Here is a 26,646-nt window from a genome sequence, read left to right on the forward strand (position 1 = left end):
GGGTCTTATTCTGATGAAGTCAGTGACCTCTAATGGATTTAGGGTGAATAGGTCTGCATCTCAGCCTGAGACCTCAAGCCATGGTATGAGCTCAGGGTTCCTGTTGGGAGATGACTTTCTGAGAAGACAATGTTTTTGGAACTGCCACATGGCAGGATCCTACATTGACTCATTCCATCATCACAACACAGTGAGGTACTATCGTCCTAGTTCATAGATACAGAAATCAAGTCTAAGACAAATACAGTCCAAAATCATAGAGCCACAGCCTGAATTCCAAGGCCAGCCTGCCACTTTCAATTTAGACCATAGATAATAGGCAAAGCCTTATCTAAGAAGTGTCTCCCTTCAAGCTCTTAGAAAGCAGTCACAATTGCAACTGTACAAACTTCTATTTTACTTGGTTCCTAACCAAAAGACTGGGGGTTCAAATTCCTCCCCAGAGGGCATCTGTGAAGCAACTCCTGACAAATCTACTTCTGAAAAACTCAGCCATTGGAAACCCAGTGAAGTATAGTTCTACTCCGACACACATGGGATCCTGGTAAGTTAGGATGGTGTAGGTGGCAATTTTGTGTGTGTAAATCTTATGAAGAATTGGCAAACAATATTTGTTTTAAATGGTTTTCAGCTGAATAAACTTTGAACAAGAAAAAGTAACTATCATCTTTTTAAGATGAGTTTTTAGCATGCTATAACGTAGTTCTTAATTTTCATTTCTGAAGGCATTGTAAAGTTCTGTTACTGACTTAAGGAACGACTATTAAGGTTTACCCCTATGTTTGGTTAACATCGGCTGAAAATGCTCTGATCTGAAAATATTTTAAGTATTAAATGACATACTGTTGGGATTATCTTCAGAATTATTCAGAGGAGGGAATAGGTAAGTATCAAAGAGATAAGATTGGCCATGTGTTGATAGTTGTGGAACTTGGATAATAAGTACAACTTTTGTATCTGTTTCAAACTTTGGTAATAAAACTATTTACAAAAAAATATGCTTGGGATTTTAAAGTTTTATCAGGTGACTTAAATCATACTTCCTGAAGTAAACCCTTGGTATTCATTCATTTAGTTAATGTGTTTACTGAACAGCTAAGCTGGTCCCAACGTGTTAAGTTGATTTAACATATGCAGACAGCAGTAAAATAAAGATGAAAATTATTTATGATGGACCTTTGTTTACTTCAACACTTCAAGCTTAGTTTATGCAATGCTAGTGAGTCACTTTTGATAGAGCTTACTTAATTATCCCTCTGATTTCTGTCTGATTTTCTTTTAAATGTCAGTCACAGCAGTACTTTAATCCATGTTGTTGTTGATGGGTAAGTGCCATTAAGTTGGTTCTGATGCACAGAAACCCTGTAAAGGTTTTCCAAAGAGCGACTAGTGGGTTTGAACTGCTACCTTGCAGTTCAAACTGACCTTGTGGTCCAGTGCATTACCCTGCAGTGCCACACCAGGACTCCATAGTCAATGATAACACTCTTGGAATATAGATATAATGTGCACATAGTCTCACTTCTTTCCTCTGTCTTCCTCCTTCAATTCACCAAGCAAAATCCCAACTCACATTTAGCCCAACTCTAAGCCATCAGCCGCTCCTGGGAAACCCTATATCAGGTTACTATGTGTCAAAACCAACTCGACAACCCATAACAAAAAACCAACAACACTGTCTTCTCTACTACTCAAGCTGAAAAATGGCTGGAAAAAGATGCACAGCCCTGGTGGCTCATGCCACTTGAAATATATGGCCACAAAATTCAAGTGTGTCCATCTTATCCCACATTTCCCTTGTCTGTTCACTCTATGAAGTCCTGGTGTGGTGCTGTAGGATGAGCACTAGACTACTAACAACAAGGTCAGTGATTCAAACCGACCAATCACTCCTCGGGAACCCTATATGAGGTCACTGTGAGTCGGAATAAACCCAGCGACACTTAACAATTCACTCTCTCCGATTCTCTAAACTGACTGCTTCATCTTTGTTTTTGTTGTTAACTGTCATCAACTCAGTTCCAACTCTTAATCAACCTTTTATAGGGTTTCTGAGGAGCAGCTGGAGGGTTTAAACCATTGACCTTGTGGTTCAAACCAACCTTACAGTTCAGTGCTTATTGAACAGTGCCACACCAGGACTCTTGTCCTCAATTTCCAACACCTTCCCTTTCATACTCTCATCTGATGATCTCATGTACTGTTTTATTTAATACAGAAAGCAGTAAAGAGACCTACCTTATTGTCCCACCAGAAAATGTTCCGGTCTACCCACATCAGAGCCCACCTAACATGTTTTCTCTCCTGTTACATAGGATGAAACTGTACCTGGTCTACTAAAGCTGTGCCTTCATTTATGTATACTAAATCCTATCTCCTCTCACCTTCTCACCTTTGTTGAATTTCCCCAGAAACTGGTCCTCTCTCCACTTTTCTTTCTGTAAGTACTTACTACTTAGGGCATCTTATCCAGACTTTTAGGATTTAAGACTTCACGGGTGTCTCTAAGAATTATTATACAACATGTTTGGTTTTTCTGTCCCCTGCACATGCACTTCATTAGCAATTCCTCTTGAGCGCTTTCTTCAAAATGTACCTTGCGTCCAAGTGGCCTTGTAGGATAAGCAATGGACAAGTAACCCCAAGGTTGGGAGTTCAAACCCACCAGCTACTACATGGAAACTCTATTCAGGGTTGTTATGAGTCGGCACTGACTCAACAGCACTTAACAACAAATTTATCATCCTAATTCAAGCCACTGTCATCTCTCATCTGGATTATTGCAATTCCCTCCTAACCAACCCATCTCCCTGCTTTGAACCTCAGCACCTGTCTCAGCCTCTACTGCTCATCTGTCAGTCTGTTGTACTTGGGATGCCCTGCATGTTGCTGTGTCTTCAAATACCAACAGGGTCACACATGGTGGATAGGTTTCAGCGGAGCTTCCAGATTAAGGGGCTCATTTTCTGGCACTATATCTGACAGTGTTTCTCTGCTATTCATAAGGTTTTCAGTGACTAAATATTCGGAAGTAGTTTGTCACTCCTTCTTCCTGGTCTGTCTTCATCTGGAAGCTCATCTGAAACCTGTCTACCAAGACAGACTAAGAAGAAAGGCCTGGCAATCCATGAGATGGCTTCAAAAAGTTTGTAAAAAAAAAAAAATCTATTTTTTAAAATGCTATGTTTCCATGAACTTTGAAGACCACTCATACTTCCCCAAACCCATGGATAACAATAGAATATTATCCTTTGTAGTGTTAGAAGGTGAGCCTCCGGGTTGGAATGCACTCAGAATATACAGTGGCCACAACACTGGATTCAAGCAGACTTTTGAGTGGGAAGATGATGCAGGACTGCTCTATGCTTTGCTTTGTTACACACAAGTTGGCCATTACTCAGAGCTGACTCAACCGCTACCTCAGTCTAACCGCCACACAAAACAACCAGAGTTGTTGGAAAATCAAGGTTATCCTAGAACTTGCCAGATCAAAGCTCTGTTAGAATAAAATCCAACTCTTCACTAAAATGTTGCTTGTCATTGAACATCCTGAGACCTTTGTCCATACTTTCTCTCTCCCTGAAATGCTCTTTCCATACATAGCTGGTTTTCTCATCTTCTGTTTCCATACTTCTTACTCAGAGAGGTCATTCCTAACACCAGATCTGAAACACCCTTATGCATGCTCACATGTACACATACATCCAAACTATTCTGCTTTATTTTTTCTTGATAGCACTTTTAACTGCCAGGCATCTTATACTTACTTATTTATTCTGTTTTCCCTTCTTGGTTTAAGAACAACACATTGTTTACTTTTACTTTTCTAGAACCTTAACCATAACTGGCATATAATCGGGGTTCAATAAATGCTTATTTACTAAAGGAAGGAATCCTGCTGTGGCACTGTAGGATAACCACTGGACTGCTAACTGCAAGGTTGGTGGTTCAAACCCACCAGCCACTCCTTGGAAAACTTAATCAGGGTCACTATGAGTCGGAACAATTGAAACATTAAGACTTTGCATATTGAAATTAAGAAAACTGCAGAAGGCTGAGTGTTCTAAGGCAGGTGAATGCTCACACCTTGAAGAATTCTTTTAAAACATAGCCGCTTTGTAATAGATGGCAGTCCTACTGTACTGATTATGGACCACAGGGTGTGTGGAGGGAGGGGAGAGAATGAAGTAATGGAAGCCAGAAAGCTGAGAAACATGTAAATTACTTGATGACAGCAATACATTATTGATAGCTGGCATGCGGATGAGAAAGGGCTTGTAGGTCTTCTGAACAGAATTCACTTAGTAACTAAGTACAATGTTCTTCAGAAGATTAAGCCACATATGTCTGAAAAACAGTCCCACTGATAAATGGCTACAGTAGGCAGCTCACCCCAAAGTGATCAAGATGAATGGCACTTTCATGAGGAAAGTGCTGAGTGTGTTCCAATGCCTGCTGGGACTATTATACACATAATAGGTTGTACATAGTATTATGGGTATAGCATCTAATTTTCAGGAGGTCAGCTGAGTTCCACATTTGTATTTCAGATATTCTAAGCTCTTGAAGAAGAAAATGATGAAAAATGGAAATTTCAGAATTCACTTATGATATAAAAATATACATAGCTGTTGAGTTGATTCCGACTCATAGGGACCTCCATGTTACAAAGTTGAATTTTCACGTAGGGTTTCCAGGTTCTCTTTAGTAAGAAAAACTACATTACTACTAGCTATGCTATAAAGGAAACAATGGTGTCTAGATTAGCCAGTAGATCGTTGTTCTGAAATACTGAGTGGGGATTACATTAAGGATATGTATTCTTACTCCTAGGCTTCCATGTTATGGCTAGTGCAGTATAAACTTTCTCCCCTTCTTTCATGGTTCTGTTTTGGAGGTTTCTGTACTCTTGGTGGGCACTTCTCTGTGTTGCTAACTGAAGACCACAAGTTCTGGTTCTACTTCAATGAGCCTGGGTTGCTCCTCAAATCCTGAGACGCTCCCTGGTCCCGCTGCTCTGCTATGTTGTGTGAATACAGTAATAAGAGAGGCAGGCCTCATGATCTGTGGGAAACTCACTTGTAGGGTGACCCACCAGCCCATCCTGATTTGTACTGCAGGGGTCCAGGAATACAGGACATTCAGGCTAAACCTAGGGAAGTTCTAGGCCACTGGGATAAGCTGATCACCTACCACAAATAGGTTTTGGAATAGAATTTATGACATTATTCACTTCAGCTTCTGGGCACATTTCTAACTCTTTCAACTTCTTCTGACCTCCTAATTCTCTACTGGATTTCTTTAACCCTTCTCTTACCATTCAATTATATTCACTAAGTAGAAGACTGTAGGCTTCTAGTAAACTTCAAATACAGTCCAAAAAGTAAGGGGGAAATTTATGTTTATAAATTATGTTGATTGCAACAGCCATCTGGCTCTCTCTGCTCTCATTCTATTCCAGCTACTACCACTCAAGCCTCCTTCGTGGGCTTAGCCTCGATCCTAAAACTTAGATTTAATTCTATTTGAGAACCAGGAACATGCAAGAGCTTCTATGCCTTGTGCTTCCCTTTGGTACTCACAGTTCATGTCCCTGAGTAGGTCCCACTTGCCAGTGTGTTCATGTGTCAGTCAATACCTGCCTTGATAATCTAGCAAGGGACTAGTGCCCCATGAGTGGGATGTGGCTTGTCTCTGATGATCTAGCCAAAGACAAGCATCTGATCCTGAGGTCAGCTCCTCCAGCATCCCTGTTTTCGGAACTCTTTGCCTGTGGCCTGCTCTTCACCTTCACACTGCTGGGCTCTGGTTCTCACCGAGGTCCGGCCACTGTCCGTGAGTCTCCCTGCAGGGCTGTCCATACATACAGCCCCTCAGTGACCACTGGGGAAAGGCACCCTGCCGTCTGGGAGGACCAACTAGGAAAAGGCACTCCTTCCTCTGCATAGCCTGTAAGGTGCAGATATTCTAACAGTGCACCATTCTGTTTAAGCTCCCACTCCCACCGCCTTATCTGGGAGTCTAACTCACACAACCACATGCCTAGCTCTGTTCCCCATGACTTGACTATCCAGTTTGACTGAGGCCAGGACTGGGCACAATGACATTGGGATAGATACCTTCCCATTACCAAGAACTGAGCTTGACCTTGAACTTGCTCCCTGTCTACCCTGCTCCGATTCTCTACAGCTTTCAGCTCACTGCTCTTTCAGCTCTTTTTCTCAATCTGATTATTATAAAGAAAGGCCATTCTACAAACCATAAAAAAATTAATATGTGGGGCTTCAAAGAGTTTGTGGAAAGATGGCATGAAAATAAAATGGACTTTTTTCCATAAGCTTTTTTTTAAAGCACCCTCATATATGACACAGCTTATGTAATATTTGCCTATTCTATTAAATATCATCATTAAATTCAGTTTTAGTATTTACAGCAAAACTGATAATTATTATTGGTAAGTGCCATCAAGTCAGTTTCAACTCATAGTGACCCTGTGTAGGGTTTCTGAGGAGCAGCTGGTGGCTTTGAACTGTCAACCTCATGGTTCATAGTCCAATACTGATCCTATAGCTCCACATTAAAAAAAATTGACCTCTGGTGGTTTCTAGATCACTACATGACTTCTAATTTTTGTTTTTGTTTTTTTTTAGAAGATGTTCACCTAAGCACAATTTGTGTTTTCTCTTTCAAAAGATCCTTGAGAATTCTTAGATAGATGGGATTTTCCTAATTCAATTTTGACTGCAGGCCTATACCAGTGTTTTGGTTTTTTTTCATTCCCAACTTCCTTGTGAAAAAGATGAACTTAGGAAAGTTGAATGCTTCAAACAGAATTTTCTAGAAGATATAATCAGAAATAAGAGTATAGAACAGAGAAGTCATGGTTTGAAACGAGGTCCAAGGTCATTGTTCTGGAGGAAAGATGGTTATAAGCATTTGAGACAGGTGCAGAGACACCTGAGAAGATATAGCCATTTGGACAACTTGAGTCAAGGTACACTAACCTTTTGAAAACCTATCTAGCCAACTGAATCTTATCTTTTGGAATGGCAAATTTTAGAAATTCAACCAATGAGATCCAAGTTTCCCTATGGGACTGAACCTGCTTGAGACTTGCCTTGACATTACTTTGTTAAAAAAAAAAAAAAATTAATTTGTTGTTGTTATATTGTTAGGTGCTGTCAAATCAGCTTCAATTTATAGCAACCCTATGTGCAACAGAATTAAACACTGCCGGTCCTGCGCCATCCTCACAATTTTTGTTATATTTGAGCTTGTCGTTAATTTTATTTATAGAGGAAAAATGGTAGATGGTGTGTGGCCACTGTGTGTTAACGCGATGGACTACAAGGCCGGTTTGAACCGCAAGGTTGGCAGTTCAAGCTCACCAGCCGCTCCTCGAAAACACTATACAGGGTCTCTGTGAGCCCGAACTGACTCAGTGTCACTTAACAACAATGACAACAAAATGACATTTAAATGCCGAGCACTTAATGATTTGGGAAGACATTACTATTTGTAACGTCCTACCTTTTTACAGTTTAAACAAATTTGCACTTAAGAAATACAGCATAGAGCACCCAGGGGCTCAAAAGATCATTTTGGTACAGCACACTGGATATTTACTGTGTGGTTGTCATGGTTAATTTCATGTGTCAACTGGACTACACTACCATTGCCAATTAGATGAACAAACACTGGTCTAGTTATGGTCATGGAGTTCTTACATGTGCCTAAAACAACAGGCCTTGAATAGAGCCAATTACCTTCTGAAAAGTATGTCACGGAATGAAGTGTAATATAATGAATGTAATGTAAGGTCATTTATATCTAATGTAAAGAAATGTAATCACATTCCTTAACACATTCTAATGTAACATAATTAATCAGTTGAGATCACACCAATGCAGGATGGTTCTAAGCCTAATCACTCCTGAGTTACAAAAAGACCAGGAGAAATACAGAAACACATACACAGCGGGGTGGTAGAGGTCATAGGAGATCTTGTCTACAAGTAAAGAGATACCAAAGATAGTCAGTAGATGCCAGAAACTAGAAGACAGACTCACAGAGAAACTGGCATGGCTGAGACCCTGATTTGGACTGTGATCCTCCAAAACTGTGAGACAATGTATTTCTGTTCTTTAAAACCATGAAGTCGTGGTATTTCTGTCATAGCAACATGTGGTAAACAAACATACCCACAAATAAACAATGAATAACTACTTTCATGAAATAAGAGCTTAAGAGTTAAAGCTTAATCACAATGATGCTTTAGATTAGAGAATATTTAATTGTTTTGAAATGCTTTAGCTCAGCCAAATCGAGGCTAAGGTCAAACATTATTATTATTTCATTTTTAGCCACCAAAAGAAGTTTAATAAATAGAAAGATATCCCTAAAGCATCTTTCCTCTTTACAGGACTCTAGAAAGGATGTAAAGATAGTTTTGAGGAAAATTGTATCTACATTTACAAACCCCAGATGGTGCTGAATTGCTCATGCATGAAAAATGAGTTTGAGTTCACTAATTGTGTAATCCGTTCTTAGACCTTCCATCTGCCTCCTCTGGAGGCCTACCTCTAATCCTAAGTACTGGATTGATAGAAATAACGATCCATATTTGAGCTTGCTTAAGTTTTCATAATATTCATCATGGGGCATTTGAAGTGATTCAATCTCAACACATTTCCTATGAGACGTGAAAGTGGAAATAGTGGTTTACTTACTTGTGTTTATCTTCTGGAGTGAAATGTGCTTTTCCAGTTGTCTCCGAAGTTTCACCTCAGCTCCGTATTTTCCAGTGGTCCCGTTGTCAGCCAGAATGAAATGGGAATGCATGCTGTTGAGAACAGTGAGCTTGCTCATGGGATTGGACATGGTCTGGTATGGCCGGACAACCTGCAGGATTTCAAGAGGGAAAGGTGTAAGTCAGAGAAAAGAAAGCAGAATATGAAAAGGAGAACCAGATATAACAGAGAGAGAGAGAGGACAAATCAGCACTTTGGTCCAGTCACAGTATAGTCTGCGTCCTCTTGCTAATACTCTTTAGAAAGGAGTGAGATTTATGGTGAAAATTCCATTTGTGGCACAACTGTAATTCACAAATTATTAATTTACTTATTTATCTTCCTGTGGGTCTCTGTGAGTTAGAATTAACTTGATGTCAGTGGGCTTATTTTTCCCTTTTGGTGGTACACATGGTTTGTGTTACACTACTAACCAAAGCGTTGGCAGCTAGAACTCACCTAGCAGTACCAAGTAAGTTATTTACTTATTTACTGAATTTATACAGAAAGTAAAACTCATGGTTTTGTACTACTCAAAAGTGGCCAGGCCAATGCATGTTTCATTTCAGAGTTGACCTTTTATTTGCTAATAAACCAAACAATAAGTTGAGGTAATTTCTTTCTTTCCCTTTTCTACCATGCCATTGCTTTAATTTGTTGTGGTGGTTGTTAGATGTCACTGAGTCTATTTTTAAATCACAGCAACCCTATGTGGCAGAATAGAACTGCCTTAGAGGGTTTTCTGGGTTACCATCTTTATAGAAGCTGATTACCAACTCCTTCACCTGAGGAGCTTCTGGGTGGATTCAAACCATCAACATTTTGGTTAGCAGACCAGTGCTCAATTACTGTACAACCAGGGTTCCTTCCATGCTTTAAGAGGCACAGCAGACCAATTATGATTCTGGAGCATGAAAGAGGTGGAGTGTAATCTTTTCTGTCAAACCTGTTCAGGAATCAGGTCTGTAATTTGAAATCAAAACTGTACTTACTAGACACTTAGTTTAGGTGCAAACCTTGAATGCAAAATAAGTATCTCGTAAAATGACTATGAATCAGGCGTGAAATGTTCTTCTTGGTATTGCCTTATTCTACTTTGCTGCTGTGTTCTTGTTACTCTTGTTTTAACTCCATGGTACATTACTCTGTTCTCAGTATGTATGGAAGATTTTTTATAAAAACAATTTTTATATCAGATTTTTGATATAAGAAGAAAGGTAATACATATTGTGGGTAGTTGCTTGACATATATTATCTATATTTCTTATAACAATCCTGCACTATGCTCAGTACTGTTATGGTCATTTTGTGTATGAAGAAACTGAGAATCCAAGATGCAAAGTGTGTTCTCCAAAGCTTACTACAACAAACAAAACCCACATTTTCATCCAAAATCACAGATTTCAAAATCCATGTTTATTCTACTTTCCCACATGGCCTAGACCTAGTGGGAACGTAAGATGATGTGTTTGAAATATACTCCCAAAATACTGAGTAAGGAACTTTACTCAGGACTGTGAAAAAGGACTCCTGGTGTGGCGCTGTAAGATTGGAAGTTCAAACCTACCAGCTGCTGCTCCTCAGAAACCCTATACAGGACCCCTAAGATTTGGAACTGACTCCACGGCACTTAACAACAACAACATGAAAAAGGCTCATTGTTACATGGCCCCAGTATAGCTGTTATGGTGGTGTTGCTGGTAGGTGCTGTTGAGTCAGTTCTGACTCATAGTGACCCTGTAAAGGGTTTCCAAGGCCACGCATCTTTATGTGAGCAGAAAGCCTCATCTTCGGCAGAGTTGCTGGTGGATTTGAACTGTTGACCTTGTGGTTAGCAGTCAAACATGTAACCCACTATGCTACCAGACCTCCTTAGCTGAAACATAAAAATCATCATAGCTTAGAAATCAACATTACTGAGTCTTTATTCCTTCACAGCTTCATATGGTATGTACACTTATTACTGAGTTGGGATACTCTTCTTCCCTTTCAGTATATATAATTGTTGTTGTTACGTGCCGTCGAGTCGGTTCCGACCCATAGTGACCCTGTACAGGGTTTCCGAGGGTGTAAATCTTTACGAGAGTAGAAAGCCTCATCTTTCTCCTGCGGAGCGGCTGGTAGTTTCGAATCGCTGACCTTAAGGTTCGCAGCCCGATTTGTAACCACTACGCTACCAGAGCTCCTAGTATATATAATTACTCACCATGAAAGGCTATTATAAGATTGAATTGTTTGTTAAGAGAATCAGAAAGTAAAGAAGGGCAGTATTCAATAATTAGAAAAAACAAAAACAATAAACTCATGAAAGTCATTTTTTAGATCCTGATTTCAAAACCCCTACATTTCCATGTTTGTGTTAACAGAATGCTCTCAATAATTAATGAATGGCTAGAAAAACTTGAGACAAAATATGCTTTTGTTTAAAAGCTGGGGAGGCAGTAGTGAACCAAAAAACCTCTCATCTGAATTGTCTGGAAATTGATTTAATCTCAATTTAAGATACTCAAATATTCCCAAGCTTTTGAAATATCTTTTAGCTCCATTAGTGCAGACTCAATTTTATTAAAATAGCATTGATATAACATTAATTCATAGCTTCATATAAACTGGCACCTATTGATAAAAAAAAGATCCCGTAGCCTTCTGCCTACTACTTCCCGTAATCACATGAGACAGTATTCCATTATTTTCTTGTCTAGATGAATGAGTGCTGTTTTTGTTAAGTGCTGTCAAGCCGGTTCCGACTCCTAGCGACCCTGTATAGGGTTTCTGAGGATCGGCTGGTGAGTTTGAACCACTGATCTTGTGGTTCAAACTGACCTTGTGGAAGAGGGCTTATCCTATAGTACCACACCAGATGAGTGAATGAGAGAACCTCAAATACCAGTGTAGTGATTTGCTAGCCTCATCCTGAGCCGCTTACACTTCTGTTTAAAGTTCCCATTTTGTTGTTATGTATTTATTTTACCACAAAACATTCATTCTGCAGTGCAATGCAAATTAATAAATGTTAATGCTTTGCTGAAAGAGGTTTAGCAGAACTGTTTTCTCCCGTTCTTAATATGCCCCTGTGTTGTGCTTTTGGACAAAGGAAAGTGTTTGTGTCTTAGTTCCTTTTCTGACAACAGCTGTCCCAAGGCTCCATCTAGAGAGGAAGAGACTCCATGGAGTTTGAGAAATGGGTTTTCTAGAAATTGAACTATGTGTGACGGTGAACCTCAGGCATCTGGGCGTGAGCCCATGCTTTGTAATTCCCGGAACCTAATCTGAGACCAACAATAAAAGTGAACGTTCCAATTGAATAAAGGAATGGAAATGATTCTGGCATATGCATCATAATCTGAGAATCAAAGAACATAATTAAATCATCTGACTACAGTATGCTATGCATTTGTTCCTCCCAAGACTGATTCTAAGGATATTGATATATCAGTCTTCTGAGTTTGGGACCTTCCTTCTCGTAATACAGAGGAAAATAGCTTTTGGGAATACTCTGTATCTAATCGATCTTGGCAAACAGATCAAGTTCACAGGATCATGCATGAATTTTAATTTGTCTTACTGATCCCCATTTCTTTGGATCTTATATGAGGGCTAGTTAAAAGTGATCATAACTTGGCATAGAGTTTGTCTGCTGAATACTGTTATGGGTGTTGCTAGCTGTTGTCAAGCCAGTGTCTTATGAGGAGAATTGTTCCATAAGTAGACCCTGATGTGATCTTTACGTAAGCAGATCACTGGGCCTTTCTGTCTTCCCTAGAACTGCAAGGATGGATCTGAATAGCCAACCTTTCAGTTACAGTCGATTGCAAACTGCTTGTACCACCCAGGCTCTTAATAAGCAATATAAATCTGAAAAATAAGTGAAATGTCCCACCTAGTTATTTTTCAGTCAGGTTTGGAGGATATGGTGATTCCTGGAGCAGGCCTGAACATGTGAGCTGTGGGAATCTGCTTGAAGCCTAATCCTGCCAATGGCTGTTTGAAGCAGAGTCTCAGTTTTTGAATTTTCAAAAGTGAAATAATAGCACTCAACTCATGGGAATTAAATGAGATTATAGATGCAAAGTACCCACACCGCACCTGGTTTAACTCCCAGCAGGTAATCTAGAAATGTTATTTTTCCTTTAGGTTTACTTTACCAACTATATACTGATTTGCCAGTTGTAAACTAGAAATCAAAACAAAATGTTGACCGACAAACACTGACTTCTCTATAAAACCAAAGATTTACATCAATCAATGTGCGTAAAGAAAAACAAGTTACAACAACAACGAAAACCCATCTATCAATTGACAGAATATGCAGTGGATTTCTTTTCTTTGCCACGTTTTACCAAACATCTAAGTGGAAGATAATCAGAAACAATTTGATTGACTGTACTTTTGGAAATAACTTCCTGAATCCTTCAGGGGAAGGCCTTTTGGTCTAACTTGCCTAAAAAAAACACTTAGTATTCTTGATAGCAAACACATCAGCACTCTATTTTTGTTTGAATTATAATTTGCATAGCTACAAAAGATTTGCTGATCTTCCTGCTATGTTTCCCAAATAGAAAAAAATTGTTTTGTTTTGTTTTTTTTAATCACATGAATATAAATGAACTGTTCTCTTTGGAAATATGAAACTACATTTATTATTAAAACCTCAAAAGTGAAGGTTTCATTTAAATTACATTAATACATGTATACTCCTGGTGTGGCGCTCTGGACTGTAAGCCACAACATTAATGGCTCAAATCCACCTGCTGCTCATCAGAAACACTATACAGGGATATTATGAGTCAGAGCCAACTCCACAGCACTAACAACAGCAGTGCTCATACATAGACAAGGGGGCTTCAAGAAGTTCTTGGAAAACTGGAATGAAAAGATAATGGAAGTTTTCTATGAACTTTGAATGTCCCTTTGCATATGTATGCATATGTACATGTGTGTAGCTAATAAGAAGAGTTGTGGCATATTCATAGATTGTAAATATATTGACTCAGTGTTGTATTTTTCTCTACAGTGGGTTCCTGAGATAACTAAACTCTCATACATAAAGGTCTCCACTGTATATAATTGGTTTCCTTCTCTCTCATACATCTAGGGTAGTCCTGATGAGTACCATTATAGGGAGACTGGAGGAAACAGCACTCAAATGATCTCTGTGTTTATAGTTCTGAAGAGGAACCTGGGTTGAGAAAGGCTATCTGGGTACAAAAGGCCCCCTATATACAGTGATCTTTGATGACTGATAACTAGTGTAGTACCTAATCTTAGAAAGGACATTTGCTTGTTGTTAAATGCCATTGAGTCAGTTCTGACTCATAGCAACCCTATATAGGGTTTCTGAGGAGTGGCTGGTGGATTTGAACTGCCAACCTTGTTGTTCAAACCAACCTGTGTTCCAGTGCTTATCCTACAGCGCTACACCAGGACATTTGTTTAGGAATAGGATTTTAGACATCCTGTTCGCTCCAGGCATCCAAATAATGATATTTTAGCTCTTTTTCTTGTCCCTCAAATATAAATGTGAGAATTCTTCACTTCTTAATCCACTGCACACCACTTAGTACCATCTGATTGGTAAAATCATGGTTCAAAGATCTCTGTACACCTTGACTCAGAAATAAAGAGGTCCTGTGGGAACAGCTCTGGACTGCTAGCCACAAGGTCGGCAGTTCAGACCCACCAATTGCTCCTTGGAAACCCTATACAGGGTCGCTATGAGTCAGAACTGACTCAAAAGCACTTGTTAACAACAACAATGAAATGAAATAGAACAAAGGGGCTAATAGGATGTGAAGAACCTTTATATAAGGCATTACTATGGTCATCACCTGGCGTGGTGCTACAGGATCATGTACTGGACCGCAAGGTCAATTTGAACTGCAAGGTCGGAGATTCAAACTCACCAGCCACTCCTCAGAAACCCTTTACAGGCTTGCTCAGTCGGAACCAACTTGATAGCACTTAACAACAACAACAAGTGGTCATCATTTGGGACTGCAGTGGCTCTAGAGGATAATCACTGGACTATCAACCACAATGTTGGCAGTTCAAGTCCACCAACCACTTTAGGGGATAAAGATGAGGCTTTCTACTCCTGCAAAGATGTGTAGCCTTGGAAACCTGTAAGTTCCAGGGTCCCTATAAGTCAGAATCTACTAGACCACATTTAAGAACAACAACATGGTCATCATCCTTCCAAGAAAGTGAATGATCCAAAGATTGTGGAGAAACTAAGCATCTTTCATGTTGCTGCTAGTAGAATGCCACGTCTATTCTCCTTAGTCATTCGGAAGCTAATCTGTGATATCAGCTTAAGTTTCTCAAGATCTTTTCATGCATACTCTGGTCTTACACAGGAATACTTTGTTGGAAGCCAGGAAATGTAGTTTCCAGTAATGTTTTCTCTAGTTACTAAGTTATGATCTTGGAAATGTCTCTGAATTTGTTCATTTGTTCATTCATTCTTTCATTCATGCACTCATTAATAATTTCTTAAACAGATGTTGTTGTTGTGAAGTGCCGTGGAGTTGGTTCTGACACATAGTGACCCTGTATAGGGTTTCCAAGGAGCGTCTGGTGAGCTTGAGCCACCAACCTTGCAGTTTAAACAGCTTTCCAGTCTGGTGTATTAACCCACAGCATCACACCAGGACATACGTATTAAATACTGTGCTATGTTGAAGAGATACATAATCTAGTATTGAGCTTGTTAATGTCTCATAATACAAGTTTAAACTATGGTTATTGTAAGAAATCTACTGGATGATAGTTTCCTCATCTATAAAGCAGCGGTATTGAACTGCAATTGCTAAAGGCTTTTATTGACCGATTGACTGTGGACAGCCTGTGACCTTCCATGGATGCTGACTACACAAAAATACTTCTCTCATATGTTGGGGTTGCTTCCATTTTTATGGAGCTTTCTACAATCCAAGGGTAGTCTGGCCACCTGGGACTCCTTTTACAAAAAGAGTAGAGTTGAGTGAAATTAGGTTTTTCATCTATCAATCACAGCTCCTCTGCAATCCCAGACCTCATTACCTAGTGAGTTATGTATCAACATCCTACAGACAAGTACTAGGGTAGGAGGCCATGTGTGACGGTCAAAGTCATCTTTCCTCTCCTGGTAGCATACTGGCTTTAATTTAGTAAGGGGAAAAATTTACTTATTGTATGCCAGGAACTGTGATAGATGCTTTCACATGGATTCATCTACTCCATGCTTATTTTACAGATAAAACTAGAACTGAGAAGTTATATGTCTTGGCCACATTTGTATAATTAATAACATTCATTCCACTAAAGCATACACTGTTGTGTGCCGTGGAATCGATTCCACTCATAGAGATCCTATAGAACAGAGTACAACTGTCCCATAGGGTTTCCAAAGCTGTAATGTTGCACTGTAGGATAAGCATTGGGCTGTTAACCAAAAGGTCAGCAGTTCAAACCCATCAGCTACTCCTTGGAAACTCTATATAGGTTATTAGAGTTAGAACCGACTGGACCACACGCTTAGCAACAACAACAATAATCTTTGCAAGACCAGATTTCTAGGTCTTTCTCTTGTGGAGCCATAGGGTAGGGTCAAACCATGAACATTTCTGTTAATGGCTGAGCACTTAACCACTGTGCCACCAGGATTCATTAAAGCACATGTAATGGTGGAGATTTAAAACCTCATTACCGATCAGAAAACCTTCAGAAAGAGGTCAGAGGATCCAGTCTGATTTTAAATCTTTAACAGAGAGCAGAGTTGGATTTGCTGTTGTACATTTTTGCCAGTGGCTCAGCTGGGCATCAGAACCCTTTTGTCTGACAGCTGATCAGATTATTTCCAGATGAGTCATCTAGAACTGTGTGGATTCAGAGGTCAGAAAAAGAACCAGCAGGCAGCAAAATGGGGTTTGTGCTTTGGAGAAACAGAAACAAAAGGAGTGGCAAAGTTCTCTTGGGATCAGGCTTCCGTTTCTGAGGGGACGCTGCTGAGAGATGGAAGCAAGCTCTGGGTTTGAGATCAAGGAACATGGGGAGTGAGAGAATGGAATGGAGAAGACATGACAGCTCTGTGTGTCCTCATAATCATAGAGATCTGAGCCAGCGGAGACCCTGGCTGTTATTTACTCTTCAGACAGCTCAGCTGTAAGTCTGGGTGTAAAGCAGGGTCATAATGAAAGCCAGATGCTGCCCCCTAGCTTAGCAATCCAAACGAGAAGCCAGGGAGCATAGAGAACCATCTCGAAAGAGCGTCTGGATACTTTATCTCTATGACTCCATTAAAATCCACGGGAAGAACAATTACATTTTCCTGCAGCCCTTTGAAAATGAGTCCCTCAACTTACTGCATACTGCAGAGAGGTCCACAGTTCTCATTTCGTGTTCTTCACTCCAAGAGATTCCACCTCCCTTTGCCCTGGTCTAAGGGGAACCATGCACCATTCAACCACAGGGCCTACTGGCAGTGGGGAAAGGTTACTTCCTTTAGAAATCACAATATGTTAGTGTAGTGGTATTTTTAAATGTCCATAAATCCTTTGAAACACTCACAGTTGTTGTTTGAATGTAGTGACTCATTTCTAAGGGACTGGAAAACACTCTTATAATCTACAGAGTGTGACTTAAAAGACTAGGTCATAAAAGGCCTTTTGTATCTTTTACTCTAAGGGAAGCCAACTTCCAGGTCATGAAGACAATAAAACAGTCCTTTGGGGAGGCCTGGAGTCTCAGGGTGGTTCAAACAGCTAATAAAGTTGGCTGCTAACTGAGAACTTGTAGATTTAAGTCCACCCACAAGCTCCTCAGAAGAAAAGCTGGATGATACTGCTGACATACATAGAGTTACCATGGATTAGAGTCAACTGGTTTAGTGATGTAGAGGTCCATTTGTAGAGAACTCTTCGAAAAGCAGAAAAACAGAAGCCAGGACAGTGGGCTGAAAAAGGATTCTGTAGCCCAACCCCTTGAATATGACCTCATGAAGAGACTCTGAGCCAAAACACCCCTGATAATCATACACACATTTTTGACCCACAGAAACTGTAAGATAATAAATGTAGGTTGTTTTAAACCACTAATTTCTGTGGTAATTTGTTCAACAGCAATAGATAACTTATACAATAGTGAATCATCCTCTTCAAGACCCCAAATTGTATCCTCTCTCCTCCATTCTGGACCTATTGATAGATCATGCTTTGATGACAGTCAATGGAAATGAGGGAAGCCTTCAATGAGATGGATTGACTCAAGCCTATCAACAGTCATGAAGATGACATGGGGCAGGCTATTTCACTCTCTTGTACATAAGGTCATCGTGATTCGGAACTGACTCGACAGCAACCAACAAAAACAATTCCCCTTACTCGCTGAGTCTTCTATGCTCCTAATATTCTTCCCTGTGTTCTCATCAGCTCTTGTTCCTGATCGCCATGGTACTAGTGACTCGCATCCACCACTCTTCTCACCTCTGACATAACAGCATCTCTCTCCATTCTGCAGATGACCTGACTCCTGCTCCTACACACTTGTCAGCTAGGTGACCTGAAGCAAGGCATTTACCCTCCGTAGCTCAGTGTCTCCACCTGTCAATGAGAGTCATGACAACTGTCATTGTGGCTAAGTGCCATAGAGTTGGTTCCCTCTCATAGTGACCCTATAGAGAGCTCCCGAAGAACAGCTGGTTGGTTTGAACTGCCAACCTTTTGGTTAGCTTATCCTACAGTGCCGATGGTAAATAATACAATCACCCAAGAGATAAAAGCTCATAAAACAAAACACATACGAACTCCAGACAAATGATAGCTGTTACTATTGTAGAGAAACAGTACTATGGAATATGGATGGATATGGCCTTAGGAATTAGATGGCCTACTTTAAATCCCAGCTCATCCATTGCTAATCATGTATCATTGAGCAAGTTACTTCACCTCCTGTGTTTAGTTACAGCATTAGTAAAATGGCACAATGATAGCAGCAATATAAAAATAACTTTTTAGTGCATTGTGAGATTTAAATGCGTTTTTATATGTAAACATGCTTAGAAGGGTGACGACACTTAGTAAGCTTTACAAATGTGTTAGATGATCTTATTATTGCAATTATAAGCATTAGCATTTCAGAGATAAATTATCAGCCTCCAGGCTAAAACTCTTTCAATTTCCTGTCTCCTATTAGTGTAGTGGTTACGAATTGGGCTGCGAATCTCAAGGTCAGCAGTTCGAAACTACCAGCTGTTCCGTGGGAGAAAGATGAGGCATTCTGCTCCTGTAAAGATTTACAGCCTCAGAAACCCTGTACAGGGTCGTTATGGGTCGGAACTGACTCCACGGCACATAACAACAACAACAACTTTCTGCATGCATAGCATTCTTCTCTTTCAGTACCAGTTGCTACTGAGTAGATTCCAGCTTAATGGTGACCACAGGTGTGTCAGTGTAGATTTGTGATTCACAAGGTTTTCTCAGTGGCTGATTTTTTTAAAGAAACGGTATCTATATGTGGCAGACTAGAACTGCCAACCTATAGTTTAGTGGCTGAGGGAGTTAGCCATTTGCACCACCCAGGGATTCAAGTTACAAGAATGGTGGTGGTGGTGTGCCATGGAGTCAATTCATTTACAAGATTGTTATTGTTGTTAAGTGCCGTCGAGTCGATCCGACCCATAGTGACCCTGTATGGGATTTCCAAAGAGCCGCTGGTGAGCTTGAACCACTGACCTTGCAGTTCAAATGACTTTGCAGTCTGACACATTAGCCCACAGCGCCACACCAGGACTCCAAATTGCAGGTGGTTAATTATAACTTCTTGAAGGAGCTCTGGTAGCATAGTGATTACGAATAGGGCTTGCAAGCCGCAAGGTCAGGAGTTCAAAACTACCAGCTGTTCCACGGGAGAAAGATGAGGCTTTCTGCTCCCGTAAAGATTTACAGCCTCGGAAACCCCGTATAGGGTCGCTATGAGTCGGAACTGACTCCACAGCACATAACAACAACAACAACAATTACAACTTCTTACCACTAAATCCCATCATCTCAGGGACCCTTCAGGATTTCTTTCATCAATTAGCTCCCTTGTCTTCCTATTTCTCTTTCTACCAATGTCAAATAAACTAACTCAAGATTCTCACTTCTTGAAAAATAAATTCCTCAAGCTATGGCTCCCTTCAGCTACTCAGATCTTTTCTTAATTTCTCAGTCAATTCTACAAAAGAGAAGTTTGTACTTACTTTGCCCCCTGCTCCCTCCTCCACTTCATGACCACCTACTTCCTCTTCAACTCACTCAAATGTGTTTTGAGTTTTTTCAATGTTCTGAAGCTGCTTGGATAATTGACAAAAATAATGCCTGTCTGTCTGTCTGTCTGTCTTGATAAATTAGATGGACTCTTCCAAGTCCTTGCCTTCTTTATCCTTATAAAGTTGCCCTTCATTCCATTCTCCCTTTGGTTTCCATAGCAATGACTCCTTGGTTTTGTTCTTACCTCAAGGCCTTCATTGGTTGTTGTTAAGTGCCGTTGAGCCGGTTCTGACTCATAGTGACCCTGTATAGGGTTTCCAAGGAGCAGCTGGTGGGTTTGAATCGCCTACCTTAGAATTCTAACCACCCTTGCGTTTCAGTGCTTATCCTACAGCGCCACACCAGGAAATATTGGAGCTCATCACAGTCACATACCACAATGTCCCCTGGCGATCCATTCACTACAATAACTTCAACCAGTGAAGTAGCTGACAATTTAGTCAATTCTATCTCATGGTGCAGCGCAATGAACTATTTTCCAGGACTTTTCTTCCCATAGTCTTTGTAACTCCTGCCAAATAACATTTTGCCTGTTGGGTGTGGGGTGGGAGAAGATGCTGATAAGATGATACGATTCAGCTGGCTGGGACTGTTAACAGAGTTCATTGTGATTGTAAAAACTTGGAACTCTAAAGTGGGTTTAAAATGAGTCATCTCAGAAGCACAAAGGGGGAAATCGGACTACCATCAAAGGAGTGGAGCACATCCTCTGAACCCCAAGATCCTTATACTTTGAGCCCCCTCAGCTCGGGGATAGAAAGCTGTGACCCCAGAGGAGTGGTAGAAATGCAGCGGCAGCTGAATCAAGAGCCAGAGCACTAGATTTCCCAACCCACTGAGAAAGTAAAACAGTGACTGTGGGCAGAAGGCTTGTTTGCAGAGTGGGGGACCTCCAGGCACTTAATTGGGGGAAGGCTAGGTTTGCTGAACCACTGAGCTAGAGCCAAGTATTTCCTGTGGGCATTTATCAACAGCCCTGAAAGAGCTTTGTAACATTAACCAGGAAGAAGGAGAGAGAGGAGAGAGAGAGGAGAGAGGAGAGAGGAGACAGAGACAGAGACAGAGAGAGAGCGAGCGAGCGAGCCCTGAGCATTTCTGATCCTGAATTGCAACCTATTAACTTTACCAACAAACCCCGTAACTGTGAGTATGGTGTGTGAGTTCTGTGTAGTCATTGCAAGGAATTCCCGAACCCAGCTGAGTAAAGAGGGCTGTGGGAGTGATGACTGGTGTCATGTTTTTGCACATGACAATCCCATATGTGTCTGAGGAGAACTGTGCTCCATACAATTTGCAATGCTCAATTTTTTTATAGGTTGCCAGACCTTTCTTCTGAGGTACTTCCAGGTAGACTCCAACCTCCAACCTTTTGGTTTGCAACCAAATACGTTAACAACAGTTGCACCCTTCAGGTTTCCTGCAATGACTTTAATTACAATCTATGTGAAAATGTCTTCCAAATTCAAGTCTGCAACCTAGACCTCACTGCTGAGCTTCAAACTCATATGCTCACTGACCTGCTGGACATTTTCCCATGACTACCCCAAAGGAGGAGTCCTGGTGTTGTGCTGTAGGATAAGCACTGGACTGCTAACCATAACATCGATGGTTCAAACCCACCAGCTGCTCCTTGAAAATCTTACACAAAGTCACTATGAGTCGGCGCTGACTCAATGGCACTGAACAGCAAAGGAAGTTTTAAACCAACATGTCCAAATCCAAACTCATCTTCATGTAAATGAATGGATGTCTCAGTAGTTAGCCCAGAACCTGCATGCAGTCGAGGCTCAGCCAGCATTGACTCTCTCTGGAAAATGTAACAGAAGTGGATGGATTTCCTTGTTTCCTAATTTTCCTTTCACATCCCCTACATATATGCTATCCAACGTAACCATACAAGTCCAGTAACGGTATGCAGGGACTATTATTAGAAAGAGTTCTGTGTTTACAATATGAAAGCACACTTGGCTTGCTTTAGGAAAGACAGGGGGAAAGTGCTGAATTGATAACTATCTCAGAATTAACAATCAACTGTTATTAAACTTGATTTTTCTTAGACACATGGCATCAAAAATGTTTCTTAATTAAATATAAGAATTCACTCCTAAAGTTTATAAAATTTTGAGAATAAATCTGTAGTTGAGGGAAAGTGGAAGATAGCATTAAATCTGAAGGTAATTGAATAACCACATATGATGATGTGTTGGAAATCTGACCAAATACAATTTTCATCCTCCAGTTATAAGGAAAAGTGCTTTTTCATGAGCCCATAGCTGAATGTTTAACTTGTCTTGTGTTTTATTAATCTGGAGTCAGGAATAAACAAATTACAAAAGCTTCAGAAACTGGTCCATTATTTGAAGAAATTCTAGTCCAATTGTTTTCTAAACTAAGAAATTTCAGTCTAATTGAAAATTGTAATAATAATGCCTTGGAAATTATTTCTTGACTTTACACTTGTAACATTTTCATAATTATTTATCCAGGTAGAGAGTCTCTAGGGACAATAAAAAAAACAAAACGAAGGGAGGTGGACACTTCTAGTCATTCATTTGTACCCATTAGCCACTCTGAGGGGAATGATGTCACTGTCTGCTTTGGCAAAGACATTCAGCCTCAAAAATCCTCTGGAGCAGTTCTGCTCTTTCCTTTATCAAAAATTTTAATGGGGAATTGAGTGAAGACTTACTTTTTCCTTGTTTTTATGCCTTGTTTCATCTCAATGATTATAATCCATTCCATGCAATAACAGTTGTCCTGCTCCCTCCCAGTGGTTAACCATGTAACAAATATCCTCTTTCAAACTCTGAAGAATTTTTGGTATATATAAATAGATTTATAGCCCACTCTTCGTCCCACACCCATTCAGCCTGTGTCTCTGTCCACAGAACACTGTTGTCCCAAGGCTGTGTATATACCGCTATTTACTTTGAGCCTCTTTAGACCTTGCATAGCTCCCTGTGACTTCACCTGTCTTCACCATTCTCCAGCCAACCCCCTCTTCTTGTACATTACCCTCTCCATCACCAGAGTTAACATGTGTCTACCCTCTCTCTCTACTCTTTCTTAAAAGGTAGTTATGCATCAGAACTCTGGTAGCATAATGGTTACTAATCAGGCTGCTAACCTCAAGGTCAGCAGTTCGAAACTACTAGCTGTTCCATGGGAGAAAGCTGAGGCTTTCTGCTCCCGTAAAGATTTATAGCCTTGGAAACCCTGTGCAGGGTCATGATGAGTTGGAACCAACTCCACGGTACTTAACAAAAACCTGCATCAGAAATGACTCGACGACAGTGGCACACAGTCACTTCTTAAGTCTCTTTTTTGAGTTCAACTTACCCTCACTTGCTATTTGCCAATATTCCATCTAACAATCAAAACATAACATCATTAAACACTTTCTTATCCAAAGTCATATATGAAGTCTTATATAAAGGTCATGAAATATTCCAGTATCTTCTCATCCCACATTTTCATACACATTTTGAAGCCCCTTTGTATCATAGCTCATTTGGCATTGAGGTTATTAAGTGGTGCTCAGTAATTTCTGATGCATAGTGACCCTGTATAAGGTTTCTAAAGAGTGGCTGATGGGTTTGAATCACCAGTCTTGCGGTTAGCAGTCCGGTGCTTATCATACAGTGCCAAACTTTTATTTGTCAATAATAATGGGTTTTAGAGAAAGTTGACTCTGGGTCTTAATCCTGACTTATGTCCTCATCTATAAAATAGGAAAATTTGTACCTCATCACGTTTCTGTTTACAATCACAGACTATCCCATTCTCAAAGTAGCTATTCAATACATTGTAATTACTATAATGATTTTGGATTCCTGGTGTGGTGCTGTAAGATAAGCTAACCAAAAGGTTGGTGGTTCAAACTCACCAGTTGCTCCTTTGAAACCCTATCCAGGGTCACTGTGAGTTGGAACCAATGCAATGGCACTCAACAACAAATAATAATGATAATGGAATCCTGTTGTGGCGCTGTAGGATAAGCCCTGGACTCTTAACTACAAGGTTGGCAGTTCAAACCTACCAGCTGCTCCCTGGAAACCCTATCCAGGGTCACTAGGAGTCAATACTGACTCGATGGCACTTAACAACAACAATGACATAATGATTATCAGATAGTTCCGGACCGGGCAGGATTTCATTTTATGATTATGCTCATATAAGTTGTATGAGATAAACAGAACACTTCCAAATACACAAGCGTCCACTTACAGATGAAGAAACAAAATCATAAAGACTAAGGTTCTGTCAGTGTTTCACGTTCATGCAAAAAATTACACTGGAGGGAACACACCCACACACAAAAAAGTAATCTGTTTCTGAGGAGTTTTAAATTGAGTTGGAGAAGAAGACAACTGTGGGAGATTGAAAATCAGGTATCTAAACATTATGTGTGGAGTTACTCAGGGAGAAGATGTCTTTGTGTATGTGAACCTTGAACTAAGTTTACTGAAATGTAATATGATGGGTATTAATAGAGGAAAAGAACAACAGGGACCCACAGAGGAAGAGTTAACCTCAATTGAAATGGTGTATGTTTTCATGTTTCAGTGGCAGGAGAAAACATTATCACCCTCTCAGTATTTACAGCCTTCATGAGATAGACTAAGAAACTTGGTAGCATAGTGGGTTACACAGTGGACTGCTAACAGCAAGGTCAGCAGTTCAAATCCACCAGCTAATCCGAAGGAGAAAGATGAAGCTTTCTACTCCTGTAAAGATTTACAGCCTTGGAAATCCTAAATAGGGCTGATATGAGTCGGAACTGACTCGACAGCATACCACTACCACAATAAGATAGACAGATACAGTGGCTGCAATGATGGGCAAAAACATGATAGTTGTGAGGATGATGAAGGATTGGGTCATGTTTTGCTCTGTTGCTATGAGTCGGAACCAACTCAACAGCACCCAACAACAGTTCTAATCTGCAATTACTCTTCATCAAAGTCTGTTACTGTGATCTAGTAATATCTAAGTCTAGTTTACATTCACACGTAAGTGTACATACACAACACATACAAATACAGTTTGGCACTGTGAGTTAATGTGCTGTATTGCAAGGTTGGTTTGAACCACAAGGTCAGCAGTTCAAGCTCACTAGCCACTCCTTGGAAACAATATACAGGGTCACAATGAGTCAGAACTGACTTGATGGAACTTAACAACGACATAAACTGTAGATAACATTTCTGTTTTAGTATTTATGTATTGCATCTTTTTCTTTTTACCCCAGCCTGTTTTCTTTTTCTACTGTGTATTGTACAATCTGAATTAAACACAGGTGGGCCAGGATTATGTGTATTCTATTCATTCTTTCAGCTAAGCTAGAATTTATCTCTGAAGAGGGATGCATATGCAAGCAGGAAGAAAAAGTAGTGGGATTCACAAATATTTCATTCTTTACATTTTGAACAAACCACTCTAGTGGCCTGGATCACATACTCCTGTTATTGTTAAAATGCCATCAAGTCAATATGAGTCATAGTGACCTTGTATCGGGCTTCTGAGGAGCTGCTGGTGGGTTTGAACTGCAGACCTTATGGTTCACAGCTCAGTGTTGATTAATAAAGGTGAATAAATGAAGGTTCTTGCCTTATGCAAGCCTTCCGCTTCAACTCAATCATCATGTCCGTTTAATACTTTCATTTGTCCATACATCTAATTATATGATGATACATATACTGTGTTTCTTTGGGAATATAGTATAAACAGAAGAATAAATCATAACTTTTCTAATTTCTATTTCCAACTCAAGAAGCCAAAAGCTTGCATATTCTGCAATATTTATAAAGGAAATAAAAAATGTAGGCATTTCCAAATGTAGAGCTATTTGGCATTTTTTGGATTCAGTATCTCTCTGTTTTCCTGTTTCCTTTTCCTCACTGCTCTATGTATCATTTCCCATTTCAATTTAGCAATGCTTTCTAAATTAGACTTGGGGTAAATTAAATGTAAAAATTAGAATCTATTTATTGCACTGCTCAAAACCAGTGAAGCAAAGGTGCAGAATATGAGGGTTTTTTTTAATGATGACTAATACAGCGAATCCCACAAAAATGTCCTTTCTTTTTTCCTTCTTTTTACAATATTCTTGAAAATTTATCAGAGCTGATGCTCCTAACTCACCAAGGCAAGCAAACATACAAATACTGTCTTACTACAATCACACAGAATTTGTAATACAAGGAAATATCATGACACAAAAAGGCATAAGATCAGCATTGTCTGAAAACGTGTAGGCAACGGAGATAATCATTTGGTTATGGAACCTGGAATATAGAAATCATCAGTCCCCATCTATTCAGAGTTCATGTGAATGTGAAAGATGCAAAACAGTTTTGTTACCCACAGAACTAAAAAGCAACAACTTATGTTTACAACAGAGGTTCTCAAACTCTGGTTTTTCAAAACGACTTCCCAATCATCACAACATTTTAAATAAGTATTTCATTTGTTAATAAGATGCACTGTTAAATGCTTTTGGGGTCTGAAGGCATTTTAGCAAATTCTGAATCTTTAAGAAACATACTCAAAAATATTTTTTAAAT

General features: G+C 39.9%; 1 protein-coding gene across 1 annotated transcript in view; it reads right to left on the reverse strand.

The window, feature by feature from the left end:
• TRPM3 (transient receptor potential cation channel, subfamily M, member 3) overlaps window positions 1-26,646 on the reverse strand; it is an 805,178-nt gene that overhangs the window by 393,209 nt on the left and 385,323 nt on the right. Inside the window, 1 exon segment of the mRNA XM_006834915.1 lies at window positions 8,730-8,901. Within this exon segment, the coding sequence (XP_006834978.1) occupies window positions 8,730-8,901 (172 nt within the window).

Source organism: Chrysochloris asiatica, unplaced genomic scaffold (genome assembly GCF_000296735.1).
Source record: "Chrysochloris asiatica unplaced genomic scaffold, ChrAsi1.0 scaffold00014, whole genome shotgun sequence".
NCBI lineage: Eukaryota > Metazoa > Chordata > Mammalia > Afrosoricida > Chrysochloridae > Chrysochloris > Chrysochloris asiatica.